The 18,222-nt window shown below is 41.5% G+C and overlaps 1 protein-coding gene across 1 annotated transcript in view; it reads left to right on the forward strand.

Annotated features, from left to right (window-relative positions):
• The window catches only part of TFAP2D (transcription factor AP-2 delta), a 128,145-nt gene extending 118,284 nt beyond the window's left edge, over positions 1–9,861 (forward strand). The window contains exon 8 of the mRNA XM_029596111.1: positions 9,372–9,861. Coding sequence (XP_029451971.1) covers positions 9,372–9,591 — 220 coding nt within the window. The 3' untranslated portion in view covers positions 9,592–9,861. The remainder of the gene's footprint in view (positions 1–9,371) is intronic.
• The last annotated feature ends 8,361 nt before the right edge of the window (positions 9,862–18,222 follow it).

Below are 18,222 nucleotides of genomic sequence, written 5' to 3' on the forward strand. Positions count from 1 at the left end.
GACTGGTGTATGTGTGTGAGAGACAGAAGAGACTGGTTGTGGTCCCTAAGGAAGAGGACCATGAGGACAGCTTCAGCAGCTACTGCTGCTTCTGGTGTGGCCTGCAAGGGAAAGGAGTAGGAGAACTGCTGGAGAGGGAAAGTAAAGGTGGCATTTTAAGTTCATTTTTCTTGTTTGACTACCATTTTAATTATTGGGTAGTATGTGATGTGTCTGCTGTTTGAAATATTTTATTGGTGTTTGGTAAAGCTTTCAAAATTTGAAAGAGTCTTTAATTATTGGATATTCTATTCATCAGCTGTTTTGAAATTATTTTATTAGTATGATTTTACTATTATGATTAATGATTTATATACCTTGATTTTATTGATTGTTTCATGAGGAATGGTGAAATTTTTGTTTTTCCATTGTTGCACTGTATAGAGTCTGGCATGATGTGTTTTACAGTTCAGTTTTTGTCTGCACATTTCGATTTAAACTTTATGTGGCTTTATTCTGTATTTGGTGAGGGTTTGTTTTCTGCATGCAAAGACTGAGAAGAAGCATTCTTTTAACATGTGGTTTCTCTGTAGGGATCTGTAGTAGCTTGGCCTGTTCTGTTTTCCTGATAGGAGGTGTATTGATATTTTAGATTCTGGTGTAATATTTGTGGAATTCTTTTTCACAGTAGGGTTGTTATTCTTTGAATGTTAGCAGATAGTACTGTGTTGATATGGGAGGACCATGCCGAAATATATCACAATAGGCATTATGCCATATGAATTCCAAGACGCAAAGTTTTCTTGTTGGCATCACAACAGTGCATGAAATTATCACAATAATGTATATATTAATTTTACCTCAGAATGTCACTTTCCATGTAAAATATGTGTTAAATGCATAATTTAAAATTGTGTATGGGAAGGTGGGGGTAGGACACCAGGCTGTAAGGTTTGCCTAGGGTGCCTAATACCCTTGCACCGGCCCTGTGCACAGCAGCAATGCTCCACCACACCCAGGCATAGTTCATCATGTCTCAGGTCCTAGCACGCGTGTTAGACTCTTTGGTCTGTGTTTCAAGACAGGTCAGGTGGACAGTACTAGGGGTGTGCATTCATTCCCTACAAATTGGTAATCTGCAACTTATAGGGCCCTATTTGTTGTATTCGTGAGGAAGTGAAACGTATCGCGATTCCCCACGAATACAATGAATCTTCGCCGAATTATTCAGCCGCCTAAAGGAGCCAATTTAAACAAACCCCCCACCCTCCTAACCCCCCCAAAACTTACCAAAACTCCCTGGTGGTCCAGTGGGGGGTCTGGGAACCAGCCCTGCGCTCACACCCCCGGCTGCCGGTTTCAAAATGGCGCCGATAGCCTTTGACCTACTATGTCACAGGGGCTACTGGTGCCATTGGTCAGCCCCTGTCACATGGTCATTGGCACCATCTTGTGCTCCTACCAAAGGCTGACCAATGGCACTGGTAGCCCCTGTGACATAGTAAGGGCAAAGGCTATCAGCGGCATTTTGATTACTGGCAGCCGACGGCCCGAGTGCAGGAGATCGCTCCCGGACCCCCGCTGGACTTTTGGCAAGTCTTGTGGGGGTCAGGAGGGTCCCCCAAGATTTGACAAAAGTCCCTGGTGGTCCAGCAGGGATCTGGGAGCGATCTCCTGCACTCGGGCCATCGGCTGCCAGTAATCAAAATGGCATCGATAGCCTTTGCCCTTACTATGTCACAGGGGTAACCGGTGCCATTGGTCAGCCCCTGTCACATGGTAGGAGCACAAGATGGCGCTGATGGCTATGTGACAGGGGCTGACCAATGGTACCGGTAGCCCCTGTGACATAGTAGGTCAAAGGCTATCGGCACCATTTTCAAACCGGCAGCCGAGGGTGTGAGTGCTGGGGATGGCTCCCGGACCTCCCGCTGGACCACCAGGGAGTTTTGGTAAGTCTTGGGGGGTCAGAAGGGTGGGGGGTTGTAGTTAATTTAATTTTAGTGGGGAAACGAATAGGAATTAACATATAAATGTATTGGGGGGCCCCCTTGCTGAATGCAACGTATCTGCCCCCCAATGAATACAAATCCTGAATGCAATGTATGGTGTCCCTCTGCACATTCCTAGACAGTACACACCGGTTGACGGTCATGCCGCATGCTGAGCCTTGACTTGTCTTGCCTCCTTGCTTTCCCCTATCAACACCATAGCGACCTGACTACCTATGCTTTGCCAGCCTGTCTTGCCCCTATCAAAAGCACAGCGACCTGACTATCTCAGCTCTGCCAGCCTGTCTTTCACCTATCAACTTTCTGTCACTCTGCCTTGCTGCCATACACCAGACGATTCTACTCCTTGTGGTGTTCTTGCCACTATCATGGTTCCTCAGTGTGTTGATGCTAGTTTTTCTGCTGCTTTGTCCCCTTATCGGCACCTTGTGGTTTTTTCTTACACCCATTCTGCTTGCTATGTTCCCCCTTCATTGTGCTGTAGGATGTTGATGCCACTTGCTTGCCACTTTGCCTGTCGTGCTGCCTTCAAGGGTTCATGCAGCTGTTATCAGTGCTCTCTTTTGAAGCTGTGGTGTGTTTTTGACACTCTCGCTGCTGCTTTGCACCTCTGTTAAAGCACTCTTACCACTCCTGGTACCCCTTTGCCCCTTTACAGTGCCTTAGGCTATTCATGCCACTTTGGTGCCACTTTGCCACTGTCTAAGTACCTTGGAGCTCTTTTCTCGTTCTGATGATTGCTCCCCAGACGTTTCATCAGAATTGATAAGAAAATCCCAATTCTGCAGCCAAAAATAGGCTGCAAATACTTCCCCATTGACTTTAATGGCAAAACAAATTAAACTAATAAATGAATAAGTTTTTCCCCTTATGAAACTAATAAAACGAATTTGGATCTCAGCGAAACGAAAACAAAACTAATTTTTTCATTCTGCACATCCCTAGTGTGTATATGTGTAATGTGACAGAATGGTATATAAGTTTATAAACAATTGTGTTTTATGTGGTATGGATGAAATATAATGTGAATTTTAAAATATTATGTATGGAAATTTGGAAATGTATCTCATGTGGTTCTATATAAGAGTATTAAATAAGACATTAAATAATGTAATATTTTTCTGAAATATTGTGCATTTCAAATTCTTGATTCCTTTTTGTGATTATATTATCCTTATCATAATTTTTCTTATTACTGAAGCAATTCCAAGTGTGCCAGCACAGAGGGGGTAAAACAATTCACACACAACTGCATGCTGTATCATCACGTCTATATTTGGTTGTTTAAAAGTCGGATGATATTTTATAATATTCTCTCCTAAATGTGACTGGCATTGTGCTTGCCTGTTGTATGTTTTATAATATGACAGTAAGGCATTACAGTGACACATTCCAGCCAACATTAACCCTGCATTAGAGAAGAATCCCCTTATATCAGCTTGCTGCCATCAAAAATCCTACTGTGAGTAGAGGTCCCATTCAAATATTACAGAGTACTCCTGGATGCGTATGAACTGTAAAGATATACAGAAAGATCAAAGTCCATGAAGGTTCGATTGCTTGCTTCCTCTCCTCTTTTCCTGATTCTGCTGCTCCCTGATGATAGCATGAGTGGAGAAGGATGATATTTTTAATCTATCAGTTGATAATTTTGTTGAGGGAAAAGTCATGATTTGGAGTTAGTAAACCAAGCCATGGAGAATGAAGGCCATAATATTTAATACTTTAGTGTAACTGCCCGCATTGATTCAAAGACAATTATCTGCAGACTTTGTGAAAATTAACTTAGAAGAACTACACACACACTCATTTACACTTCTTCCTTTGTGCAGGTAGATTTTTCTTTGATAAAATATGCACCTACTTTTGAAAATACTAAAGTATGTAGGTAAGTTGAAACCTGCAGCTCACCCTAAGGAACACCACTTCTTACCGCAGATACAATATGTTCATAGAGGCTCTTTGACAGTAACATTCAAATGGGCACACAGGAATCCATTTGCGCATGTGAGTCAGCCTGCGCCCAGGGACAAGGCTGTTTTATAACATGCGCTTATATGTGCACATGTTATAAAATAGTCTGCCCACATACACATGTGAGCCAAATTTTAGGTCGGCATGTGCATGGGCTTTCAGATCCCACTTATACCATGTAAGACTGGGAATTTTAAAAGGGATGCATACTGCCATTACCAGTTTACCAGTTTGTCCACCCAGTTCTCCCAGTTAACAGTTAGGTCCTCCAGACGGCTCTGGAATGATAGCCTTTTCTACCTCCAGTTACCCCAGACCCTTTAAAGTCCTCCAAAATAGGAGGAGGATGGTAGCTCCTGGAAGCTTATCAAGAAATGTATTTTTAAACAAATAAAATGTATCATCTTATTCTTTTGCTTTTTGGGATTTATTGTAGGGATATGCAGCCAGAAAATCTTTATATTTGTTTTTGTTTAAGATTTCCCATTTGTTTTGCTAATTTTTTTCATTTTTGGGAAATGTTTGTGTCCATTAAGTGTGCACTAAATAAAAAATAATGGGGCAGATATTTAAAAAAAGCAGAGCTCTTAAATTTAGGCCTCTAAGGCCTAGATTCATCAAATTGCAATATGTCTTCACAGAAGGCATCCTACTATCTTGGGGGACATAGCCATGTTATTGGGGGCCCTTCCCTCCCCCTCCCCCAACCCCCTGATAGAACAAGAGCCCTCCCCATGTTCCCCAAAAGATAAAAGCCCCTGGCCCCCTGAAAGAGCAAGAGGGGCTGGGGGGAGGGACCTTGCTCTTTTTGGTGGGGTCAAGGGGACAGAGGAGGGGCCTTGCTACATTGGGGAGCCAGGAAAGAGGGCTACCACTGCCATGTACATCCTTTTAACTTTATTTTTAGTTTTGGGGAGTCTGGGCTGCCTCAACTGGCAGCACCAGGTTAAAATGGGAGTCAGCAATGACCCTAGCTCAACCTCCCTGTTTGGCTACAGGTTGTGGGTTGTTTTTTTTTAATATCATTATTTTTTCCTCTGCTGCTTTAAATGTGCAGTGGGAGCCTCAGGACCTGTGTTAGGGTCCTGGGCCTCCCACCACACATCTAACACATGCCAGAGAGGTTTAGTTATTTTATCATGGCTGATCACTTCTCAGTCAGCCACAGTGAAATATTAGCATAGAATTACCTAATAATGACCATATTTGCATGTATTTGCATTATTTATGCATGCAAATTGCATTCAAAGGTCATTGTACTAGGGGAGGATATCTGGGTGGGGACATGCTAATTATCATGTAGAGTGTGCGATATCTCCATGATGGTGCACTATCACGGTATATACGAGTGTTAGAATCTTTTGATGGTGCCATAAGGCCCTAATGCATTTTGATAAATGACCTAGTAAATTAAATTAGGCACTTATTTTCAATTCAGTGCCTAAGTTTTCAGCTGAAAATGTATTTGCCTATATTTTGACACCTAAATTAGGTGCTTAGTTCTGAAAATCAGTGGTAAACTCCTGTTTCCCTGCTCTAATTCTACCCCCATAGCCACCCAAGTTTTAGGATTCTAAGGAGGTCATTTTCCAAGGAGTTACAGCGGGAGATAAATTCACAAATCATGCTAACGTGAATTTGTTATTCAGGGGGCAGAGCATATGTAAAGTAGGAAACAATGTATTGTGTTCATTTGTGTTACATTGTGTGCTAGAGGCCAGTAAAGGTTTATCATGGTCCACAACAAGGGGGGGGGGGGGGGGGGGGGGGGGGGGAGAGAGAGAGAGAGAGAGAAGAGAGAGAGAGAGAGAGAGAGAGAGAGAGAGAGAGAGAGAGAGAGAGAGAGAGAGAGAGAGAGAGAGAGAGAGAGAGAGAGAGAGAGACTTGCTATAGTGCCTATGCCCTAGAAAGGTATTTGTATCCCTATGGGAGGGCCACCTAGTAACTCGAGGCGGGGATTAGGTATGAGCGTAGGGGGTTGGGGGCCACTTTCACATTCAACATGAGACGTACGGAAAGAACAGTGGTCTCTAGTGAAGATTTGCTGGCCGTCGGAGTGAGGAAACTCACTCCAAGAAGAGATTTGGGCAATGTTCTCTCAACCTAGCTTGATGGACACTCTACCTGGGCAACAACAAGCTAGGTTGAGAGAACGTTGCCCAAATCTCTTCTTGGAGTGAGTTTCCTCACTCCGACGGCCAGCAAATCTTCACTAGAGACCACTGTTCTTTCCGTACGTCTCATGTTGAATGTGAAAGTGGCCCCCAACCCCCTACACTCATACCTAATCCCCGCCTCGAGTTACTAGGTGGCCCTCCCATAGGGATACAAATACCTTTCTAGGGCATACCTTTCTAGGGCATAGCAAGTCTCTCTCTCTCTCTCTCTCTCTCTCTCTCTCTCTCCCCTGAAATAAGCTGTTTGGGATTGTTGTGGACCATGATAAACCTTTACTGGCCTCTAGTGCACAATGTAACGTGAATGAAAGGGTTGTAGCTATGAGCCATGCTAACACTGCAGCTGTTTTGCGGCACATGATACATTGTTTCCTGCTTTATATATGCTCTGCCCCCTGAATACGCATTTGCAAATCACGTTAACGGCTGTTAGCGTGAATTTATCTCCCGCGATAACTCCTTGGAAAATGACCCCCTTAGTGTGCCCTATATAAATTCAGAGCGCACTAAAAAATTAGTGTGTACTAAAATTCCAAAAACAAATCTACCAAATACACATTCCTAGTTTTTTTTTTATAACATTTATTTTCCTGAAAAAGAAGGGGTGGAAGGAATGGGTAGCAAGAGGCTGCTGGATAGAGCTTCAGTTGGATGAGATTTTCATCAGCATGGCTTTCTGGAAGCTTGTCGTCTGTATCCTGCTGGGATTCATTCAGGAGCAGGCTGAAGATGTCCAAGTTATGCCCCTCAGCTTCCTCCTCTTCCTCCTCCAGCTCCATCATTGAGGAGGACTCCACCTCCAGCACATCCTGGGACCTAGCTGCTGAGGATTGCATGATTATCTGGCTGGCCCAAGTTCTTAGACCTGTGGAAAGGAGAGGAATAACATGTAAGTGTTGATGTCCTGCCATATGGGGCTGATTAGTAATGAGGTCCCTATTCAAAGGGCTTGTCCAGCTAACTTTTGGAGTTAGCTGGGTAAACTCCAAAGTTTTAAATTTTCTCCCTGTTCACTGACTAAATTAAATTTTGTCTAGTTAAACTGTTGCTCAGTCAGAATTGATCTGCATGAAAAGAGGCAGTGCTGAGAGTGTTCCCAGAGTGTGATATACACTTGAGTATCTCTGTCCAGATAGATAGCTGTCCCAAAGTTACCCAGATAATTTTGTCCAGGTCCCTTTAGACCAGATATTCTGCCAGTGCACATTTAGGATGAAAATTCAAATAAAGATAACCAACCAAAGTTGTGTGGTTGAATTTATCTAGAGAGCACTGGCTGAATATGGACCTCACAGTGTCTTGATGCTGACCTACTGAGGTGATAAGTACTGCTGTATGAAGCTGTAGTGAAGTAATTTAAGACCCATTTTTCCTGTAAGCTTGCTGTTGGTGAGAGATTTTGTACACCTTCAGTTTGAAATATGAATGAAGTGGAAGTGTTGAAATGTTCTTCCTAACACTCTGAACTAAGTCTTTATAGTGTTCCTTATTGCCCGTGTTAGCCATGTGGTGTAGTTCCTTGTAAAGGCCTGTGTGGCTGATGGTCTCAGAGTTGAAGTCCACCTTGCCAGCACTTTAGTCCAAGTTGACTCTCTCCTTCCCATGAATGTAGTTGCATGTAGGTAGAACAAAAATTTCCACCTGCTTTCTCTGTAGCCAGGATTGTGTTCATGTATTTCTCATGTAAGAGCTCTTCATCCTGTTCAGATCCTAGGATAATCTTTAGCCTTTCCTCCATAGTGGTTTGTTGAATAGATCAGGACTTCTACTTCCACTCTTTGTTTTATGAGCCCATATCTTAGCTTGCATCCATTGTATTTCATCTTGCAGTGGTCTGCAGTATGCCAGGACACCCCCAAACTGCTAACAACTGTGGTGATCTCCATCAACACCTTATCTTTGCCATCTTGGATCTCTTGGTGGGTCCTTTCCCAAAGTGTGCTGTGTAGCGTTTCCAAGACCTTATTGAAAAGAAAGTAATTTTACTTGGCACAGAATCAGATGCTGTGAATTGTAGGTTTGGGTTGGTATATGTTGATGTTGTCCCTGACTGCTATGCTATTTCAACATCCAGTTAATCAGGTTGCTGAGAGGGTTCCCTCCATTTTTCCCACCACCTTCTTCTCCCCAGCCTTCATCCCTCTCCCCTATTTTCTTTTCTCTTCAACTCTCTCTCCTTTCCTCCCCTGCTCTCCATCCCTGCTTTCTTCCACTTTATCTTCCTGCTTCCTTCTTTCCCCATCTTCCTCTCATCTCTCACACTTCTTTTTCATCCTTTCCTCTCCTTTACCTTTTCATTCATACTTCTTTCATGCACACCCAGCCCCTTTTATGTTCCATTCATACAGTGCCCACACACACTCTGCCTAGCACCCCAAAGATAAAAAGAGCAATCAATAACCAATAACCAATAGAGTTTTTCACACACTCAAGAATTCCAACACACAAAGATAAGTTAAAAGCAAGAAAAACAATAAAAGGATAGATAAACAATAAATAGCACATTCTGAATCAGTCTCAAGCTCTTGCTTTCTCAAAGCACAACAAACCTATCCTCCTTTCTTAGGTTCAGTAACTCTCCATACCTTCCTTGCAGTGACATAAGTGACTGTGAAGGCCAAGCTTCTATACTTCTCTAAAGGAGGTGTTTTTTCTGATACAGTTTATTGATCTCATTGATCAAAAGACAACATGTTTTTTTATTTTTAACCATACAATATCACTCAGTAACTATGAATTAGAACAGTAGCATGGGAAAATGCCACACAATCAACTGAATTTTCAAAGGAGTTATGCATGTAAATATAGCATACTATGTAACAATTTTTCAAAATGATTTACCTGTGTTAAGTACACTTAATGAGGATAAAATGTATTGACAATTCAATGGCCTATATTGTAGCAATTTTCAAAAGCCCATTTACACTGATAAAGTGCATTTACATGTAAAAACCTGTTTTAAGCATGTAAATGCTTTTGAAAATCAGGCCTAATATTTTTACATATCATTAGCTTTGTATATAGTGTGATATGAATGGTATTTTTTATGCAATAATTTTGGCAAATTGACCTCCATAATTTAGAAAAATTATTGCACTTTAGTACATCTATCCCCAAATATGTTATAATGCTAAAGTTATATGATTCTTAATGTCCAAAAACAAAATGTAATTAAAAAAAAAGAATTTGTTGAACTCCATTGTAAACATTTTCAATTTCTTTTTAATAGTTTGATTACTCATGGTTTTGGAACCCCTGCAATATGTGCTGCTCTAAGCACTTTCCAAACTCTTCTTAGTGAAATGCTGAACTACTTGGAAAAACACACAGCAAATAAGACTGGAGGAGCAGCAGAATCTGGCCAGGGAAATGCCAACTCAGAGAAGGCACCCCTACGGAAAGCATCAGAGGCTTCCATGAAAGATGGCAAAACTGAAAAGACAGACTAACGACATCAAAATGGAATTAATTTCTGGAGAATTGTGCTGCTGAAAGTTATTTTAAACATATAGATGTGTATCACTGCGAATAATTTATCTACAGTGGGCCAAATCAATACCATCTACCAGCTGACACAAACCTGCCTGCACATATCCCCTTTAGAGGTGCTGAGCACTCTGGGGAAGGGTGAATTGGTCAGTCAGATTGAACCATTTGCTCTGTTCAAGAATGTAAAGCATAAATGGATGATGCATAAAGGTGGTTAAAAAAAAAAAAAAGGACTTGTACCCTCCTGGCAATATTATTTTGTGATAAAATTTTCATTGTTTATGTTGCTAGCCTACTTTGTGCATGTTGTATTTTATTGTTCTGAATGATTCACTTCACAGTTTATGCACTTCTAGACTTAAAGAGGTAGGATATTTGTCACAAGTTACCATATGAGAAACACTTTTTTATATCCAGCTGCAGACAATATTTTCTTTAGGAATAAAGCAGTATGTCATAATAAATGTAGAAAAATCAGCATATGTACCAAGGTACAGCGTGCACCGAAGTTTCCCTAAATTGCATTAAAATAATAAATTATGAACTACTATGCATTTTGTTTGCTGTCCTCTGTATCAGTGCACGCTATTTCAAGTTAGTGCACACTATTTTGAATAAGTGCACACTAAAAACAAAAAAAAAGAAAAAATAAATTTGTGATTGTTATGTTTTGTTTAAAAAACAACAACATAAAGTGATGTAGACAATGTTGATGACATTGTCTGTGACTTTCAAACAAAAGCACATCCCTATTTATTTATTTATTTAACGTCTCTTCTATACCGATATCCGTTCGCACATCGCATCGGTTCACAAAAAACAAGAACTTTTGGGCGGAGCCCTTACATAAAACAGAAATCCCTAAAAATTACCTATCTGAAATGTGGGTACATTTATATGTGTATATTTGTGCAAACTTTTACCCACACTGAGCAGAGGCTTTCATGGTGAGTGGGATTGAGAGGAGTTTGCATTTATGCTCATACTTCTGCATTTTCAAAAGTATGTGTGTAAAATTTCCAAATCAATGGTGGTGAACAATTTAGCAAGTTTAACTGCATGCAAGTAATTTTCAGTGAGATGGTTTTCAAAAGGGAAAGTATGCACAACTGCACATGTAAGCACTTTCCCTTTGAGATGCCTATTTGCCATCTAATTTATGCAGGCTAGTATAAAATTACTTTCTAAAAGCCTTAATACAAATTTATGAACCAGTTGAAGAGTTTTCCTTAATACTAAGTGCCAAAATATAATTGTAACATCAGGTTATCATTAGCTTCAACAACTGTCTGATTCAATCTTTGTTTCATTGAGGCTCATCATAGTCCAGTCCTGGATATATTTTCCATTCATCAGCATATTAGCTTTAACCTGTTCTTTGCAATTCATCTGACTTGTCATCTGTACCATTAAAACTGGTTGCAAATATGATTATTTAAACCCTTTATTATTTATTTATTTATTTCTACATTTTTATATACCAACATTAGATCAGAGATGTCACATCGGTTTACAGATAATGTAAAGGAAATAAGCGGGGGGGGGGGGTTTGCTTATTTCTGACAGTGTATTTAAAGAGACTGTATGTAGATATCAAACATGTAGTATATATTTACTAGGAGCGGAGAAACCTCATAAATATGGCAGGTTTTTTAATGTGTAGCCCAAACTTGCCAAGTTTATAGATTTTAACAGACAACGGTGCAGTTACGACTGTAATCAACTTATAATCATTGGTTACTCCACTTTTTTTTAGATTTTAACAGCTTTTGAGCTTAAACATTATTGGTTGCATAGTCATTTTTATCTCTCTTAAGTTTATTCAATTTAAGTTGTCGAATCGAAGCCTTGAATTCTTCCAATTTATTTTTTTGTTTGTCTATAATGTCTTGCAAGTGTTCTGCAGAATAATCATTCGTTATTTGCTCATGAAGAAGGGCTACTTTTTGAGTCATCTCTTCAACCGATTCTCTGGTTCGTTCTACTATTAAGACCATTCAATAGAACATTTGTTTAAGATAGAAATCCACTTCGCAACAAACGAATCGTCTTCTTGAAAGACTAGTGGTGATTTTTTAATCCATAAACCTCAGGGGATTATTTGTTGCCGAAGATACTGCTCAAAAGCTGTTAAAATCTAAAAAAGAATGGAGTAACCGATGATTATAAGTTGATTATAGTCATAACTGCACCGTTGACTGTTAAAATCTATAAACTTGGCAAGTTTGGGCTACACTTTAAAAAGCCTGCCATATTTATGAGGTTTCTCCGCTCCTAGTAAATATATACTACATGTTTGATATCTACATACAGTCTCTTTAAATATGATGTCTTTTGAATAATTGTAGTTGGATCATCATATACTTACAATTCGATTGAGTTGCATATTTCTGACAGTGAACATATTTTTAACAATGAAAATAATGAAACAAGGATTCTTGCATATTTCCTACAGGTCAACTTAATTAACAAGAACTAAGAATTGAAAATTATAAATTATTTATGTATTTATTTATTTATTTATTTATTTAACTGCTTTTCTATACCGACATTAAAATACACATCATATCGGTTTACATTTTAATATAAAAAAGGTGGGAAATTACACTAAACAGGGAAAGGGGGAATGGGGCAACTGATAAATACAAAAGGAAGCACACAGAGGCGAAATTTAGCAAAATAAAAAATGAAAACTAAAGAGAATACAGTATGCAAAATGTAAAACATATCTACAAATATACATTAAATTAAACATTAAATGTAAAAATTAAAAAATTAAGAGTTAAAAATTTAGATTCATATGAAAAAGACCACTAAAGTAGCTTTGTGAGACTTCAGATCCAACAATGAAAACGTAACATAATAAGTATAATCAGCATGCGTCATGGGAAACATGGAGGCAGAGAATATGTGTAACAAGGGTCGGACGGGAATGTGGTGCTGTGAGGAAAGATGGTGGGGATAGGATCATTGGGGGAAGGCTTGTAGGAAGAGCCAGGTTTTTAGGAGTTTTTTGAAGAGCTGTGTTGAGGGTTCTGATCTGAGTTGTGCTGGAAGGTTGTTCCAAAGTGAGGGTCCGGCTATGGACAGTGCGCGTTCTCTTGTTGTGGATAGGTGTGCTTCTTTCGGGGTGGAGATGTGGAGAAGACCAGTGTTAGAGGATCGGAGGTTTCGTTTCGGTGTGTGGTATTGTAGGCGTGTGTTTAACCAATTTAATTTGCTGTTGTGGAGAGACTTATGGATGAGTGATAGGACTTTGTGTTGTATTCGGAAGTTGATGGGTAGCCAATGTAGGTCCTTGAGGATTGGAGTGATGTGGTCCGATTTCTTTCTGTTTGTGAGGGATCTAGCTGCTGCATTTTGTAGAAGCTGCAGCAGTCTGATTGTGGCAGCAGGGAGGCCGAGCAGAAGGGCATTACAGTAGTCAAGCTTTGAGAAGAGTAAGGTCTGGAGGACGGTTCTGTAGTCGTGTGGGAAGAGTAGCGGTTTGAGTCTTTTGAGGGTCTGGAGTTTGAAGAATCCATCTTTGATGGTGGTGTTGATGTGCTTTTTGAGGTTGATTTCTGTATCCAGCGTGACTCTGAGGTTTCTTGCTGAAAGGGTTAGTTGTTGGTTGAGGAGGATAGTTGTGCTTTGATGTTTAAGGTTGCGGTTGGCATTGTTGGTAATATGTAGGATTTCAGTTTTTTTGTGGTTGAGTGAGAGTGACAGCTGTGCGAGGAGTTGAGTTATGTCCGACAGGTGGGTGTCCCAGGTTTTTAGAGTGTTTTCGAGAGATGATTTGAGGGGGAGAAAATCTGTATGTTATCTGCATATAAGTAATAGGTAAGGCCTTTTTTGGAAAGAAGGTTGCAAAGGGGGAGCATGTACATGTTAAACAGGGTGGAGGAGAGGGATGAGCCTTGGGGTACACCGTGTGGTAGGGGGATCTGTTTGGATTGAGATGATTCTATTTTTACTAAAACTATGCAGTGATATTATTTTTACTATAAAACTATGCAGTGATAATATTATATTTTTACTATAAAACTATGCAGTGATATTATAGGATAACGGCACTATTCAAATAACTTACTTTAAAAAAATATGATCAGTTTTATGTTCCCGTTCTTGCCAATATTTGCATCAGTGGGATGAGTGCAATTAATAAGGTTTGTGTAGAAATGACATCAAAATATTAATGAACTTACTCTCCATGAAAAAATTTGCGAAGCATGCAATTCAAGCTCTTGATTCAGGCATACCTTAAAAGACCAAAGGGCAGATTTAGAATGCAAGTTGCAATGAATCCTCTGTGCAGCTCGGAATACTAGGGATAGGCATTTTGAAGAAACAACATAGGAAATAAGATGAAATTTATATTTTGTTTCATTTCATTCTCAAAGAAAATGATTGAAAATTCGACAACATTTTCTTGGTTTTCAACTCTTGTTTTGAAAGCAAAAAAATTGATCTGTCGGACCTAAGCCCAAGTCTGAAGTTGGGGCCTCACATAGGGAATAGGCTGAGCCCTATACTAGGGAAATCGACCTATGCACAAACATGATGACAGGGCTGGGAACTGGGTCTAGGACCGAGGCCAGGGCCTTGCCTAGGCATAGGCTGTGGCCCGAAACAGGAACCATGGCCTAGGGCTGAGCACTCACATTCCAGGTCCAGGCCCAGGATCGGGCCCAGGGCTGACACTAAAGTTCTGTCAAGAGATTGGGTCCCAACAGCAGGGCCTCAACCTGGACTGAGGCCTGACACTGGGTCTGATGAAGGTCAGGTCCTGATGCCTCAGGTTTGGCCTAGGCCATGGCCCGGGCCCAGGCTCAACACCATGGCCCAACTTAGAAGCTGGGTCCCAACACCTGGGCCTCAGCCTAGGCAAGGGCCCCAATAACACAGCCCAGTCCAGAGCCTGGATTCTGTCACCAGGGCCTTGGCCCAGGGTCAAAACCAGGCCTGGCACCCAAGCCTCAAGGGCCTTCTATCCCATCTTCTTTCTTCTTCTTAGACAAAATGAAGCCATTCACTTGGGAGGTTCTGGAGTTATTTAACGTCAGTAAGTTCCAAGCAGATGGCATCATTTCTTCTAACAAGAAAGAAGACAGGTTAGAAGACCTCTGAGGCCTGGGTCTGACTTAGGGCTGAGGGTCCGGTGTTGGGACCCAGCCTCTGGGTTGGCCCTAGCATTGAGTCTGGGTCCGGGCCAAGGCTCCAGCATCAGGATTGGTCTCTGGATCAAGCCCAGGAATCGGACCTGGGCCTGGGCCCTGGCATAGGCTGAGGTCCAGATGTTGGATCTAAGCCTAGAAGCCTGGGCCTTATTTATGGCATAGGCCAATATCACAATGACATACCATGGCCTAGATCTATGAAAGGTCGAGATTTCGGCCTAGACCTAAGCGTCAGGACCAGGCCTCGAAGATGAAGCCTCGGCCTTGCATAGACCTAGGCCACAGTATGTCACTGCAACCTCAGCCTAGACCTTATGCAAGGTTTAGGCTTTGGCCTTACCGTTGGATACCCCCAGACTGGGTAAGTGGGGGCCAGGTAGGATCCTGGTCCTGGCACTTTTTTGGGCAGGAGGAATGAGTGGGGGGCATGGGAGGACTCAAAGGCCACATTTCTTTCTTTTTATTTGATTTTTCTGGGGTTTTTTGTTTAATTCTTTTTTTTTTAACTAAATAAACATTAGACAAAACAAAATTAATGGAAAACCAACCCCCCCAAAAATGAAGCCAAAAATGAAACACAATTTTTTCTTCTTCCCACTCTTACTGAATACTGCTGGCATGCATTGAGATCCTAAATTTAAATTTGCAGAAATTCAGAAGGCAGGCACTACTAGGCTGTCTATGAAGGCATTGTTTGATAAGAACTGGGTCAGATGCTGGCACCGGTTTTAACAACGCTGTGTAGAGAATGGTATGAAAATAGTATTATTTCCTCTAATCTATAACCAGGAAGGAAGCCTAAAATATTGTCCCCAGTTGAATATGACAAACCTCAAACTTTGAAAAAGACATTTTTATAAAGGTAAGGATATGTATAAAGATGGGTCTAACAACTTTGGCCTTTTTTTTCTTGCACATAGAAAATTAAGACTTAAAACAAGGCTGTAGGAGAACACTAACTAGCTCCTTCATAATACAGCCTACCTATGCATATGCTGTGTGACCGTTGATTTATTCAGCTCTTTTGCATCACTTTCCCTTGATTTGAATACTCAGTGCAAAGCAGAGCTGTAAAGTCTGCAACCAGTGACATCAGATACATTAGACTTTATTTTTGGTGCAAACTGTGTTATTGCCAGTTTTCAAATGAAATCACACTTTTCTGTGGCAGTATAGGTTTAAAATGTATGCAAATATACTGTAAAGAATCTCCATTATTATCAAATACAATTGCTCAAGTCAGACATACAGCATGAAAATTCAAGATAAGCAGGCAATGCATGCCCACATTAAGGGGTTCATTCATTAAGCCGAATTAGGCATTTACCATGCAGTAAATGCCTTAACACAGTGATAATGTATGATATTTCAAATCAAGCATGCTGCCATCCTCCTGTAATGTGAGTGTGGTAATGAGCTGATTTGTATGCAAATGCAAATCATTACTAGCTCATTACTAGCTAATTATTAGCTAATGAGCTAATTATTAGTGCATTACTAGCTAATCTAATGCAAATAAAATAACACAACTTGCCTGAAAATTTGCAAGCCACATTATTTCAGGAAACTTAACTACAACTCTGGAATTGTAGTAAACTTTCCCAGGAGTATTGCATACTAATGTGCATCCCAATGCTCTCAGGTCCATCATTTAAAGGGCCCTAGAGGCCCTAGGAATCTCCCCTCCCCGGGTGTTGTAAAGTAAACTCCTCTGGGGATATTGAGACATTCCCAGCACCATTCCCCACTCCCTAGCCTACTGCCAAGATGGCTGAAGTGAAAAAAATGTGTTAAAGAATTCTGGACCCCAGCTGCAGGCCATGCCCCTTCCCTAAAACACCTCCCCTTTTAGTAACCCCCCCCCCCCCCCCTTCAGAGCCTGCATCCCCCTGAGCAAGCCCTGGTAATCCAGTGGAGCCCAATATGCCCCCAAGAGCTCCAGGCCCAGCACTGCCGTTTTTAAAAATGACTCTGGCCAGTAGAGGTCTCACCTTTGCCCTATCATGTGATAGATAAAAAGGTATAAAATTCTAAAAGGGGAGGGATTTGGAGGAGGAGCAGGGCTTACACACAGAAACAAGGTCTTGTGAACATTTTTGTTTTTTCACTTTGGCCACCTCAAGGGGCGGTGGATGAGGTGGCACTTACGAATCTCTTGAGATCTCGAGGCAGTTTGTAACATGATGTGGAGAGATTCTTAGGACTGCTTAGACCCTTTTAGAGAATCAAGATACTTGGCTGTGGGGTCATCATAGCATGATCTCAGGTGGGGGCACCCAAGCTGTGGTATTTTCCCCTGCAGTGTCTAATCTCCAGGAAAATTAGTAAATGAACCTCAAATTTGAAATTGGCCCATTATATAAACCTACAGGGACAGTTAGGGGGCTTTTAAGCCTTCCTTCGGTCTTTGTGCTCAGCGTACCATCTTGACGTCATTCTCGCTCATGTTGGGGTTAGGGGATCTGGGCAGCCTGCAGGTTGAGCGGCCCAGGTGGGCTAAGCCCTACAGTAGGCTTTTCTCGGCATGCAGCACTGTAGGCTGTAGCGGCGTTTTCATGCACCTGTGTGTGCTTTCTGCCCTCTACAGGATGTCGGTGTGTACAGTGCTTCTGCTCTGCACATGCGTTGTGTATGCCGCGATAGGCGTGACTTTTATGCACATAACTATTTTTAGCGTGGTGATACGCTCCAGCAAAGGCACACTAATAGTGTGTGTGCCATGCCACACTTATTGCTTGGGTGCGTATAATTTGTGTGCGTAATTTTTTGAGCACGAGCCGTTTGAATGCACAGTTACCGCCACTCATGGCGCCGATAAACAAGAAGCCTAAGCACCTTTCTCTTTCGGTTGCCTGTCATATCAGGGCTTCTACATGTGTCTTCCAACATGTGTCAGCACTGTTCAAATGCTCAGGGAAAGCTGACTTCCTTGGATTTTGCTAAACCTGGATCCTCTCATTCTGATGATGGTCTGGTTACGGTTTTGGCTGGAAGTGTGCCAGATCTTGGTACTCCCTTGACTGGCTTCTCCATAGGAGATGGCAGTTCAGTTGGGCCCGCTTGGTCTGAATCCAGCTGCTTTTCTCTTGAGTGGAGTTTTTTTCAAGGTTTTCAAGTCTTTGTCCAAGTGCAGTCCTCCACTTTGTCCATTCTGGTCAGGTTGGATCCTCAGCTGGTGGCCCCTCCCTCTTCCAATCCTACAGTTAAGCACCGTGGCATGCCTCAGTTCACCACAGTTATCCCCAGTGGGGACCCAGATGGCCCGAATGAGGAGGCAGATCCTGATTCCTTAGAAGATGGTGAAATTCCTCCTGGTTTAGAGCCATATTGAAGCAACCTATGGTTCTTTCATAGAGATGAACTACTGGCCCTGATTTCCCAGACACTGAAGATACTGGAAATGCCTGGGGCAGATTATATGTCAGAGCT

The sequence above is a fragment of the Rhinatrema bivittatum genome, chromosome 3 (genome assembly GCF_901001135.1).
Source record: "Rhinatrema bivittatum chromosome 3, aRhiBiv1.1, whole genome shotgun sequence".
NCBI classification, from domain to species: domain Eukaryota; kingdom Metazoa; phylum Chordata; class Amphibia; order Gymnophiona; family Rhinatrematidae; genus Rhinatrema; species Rhinatrema bivittatum.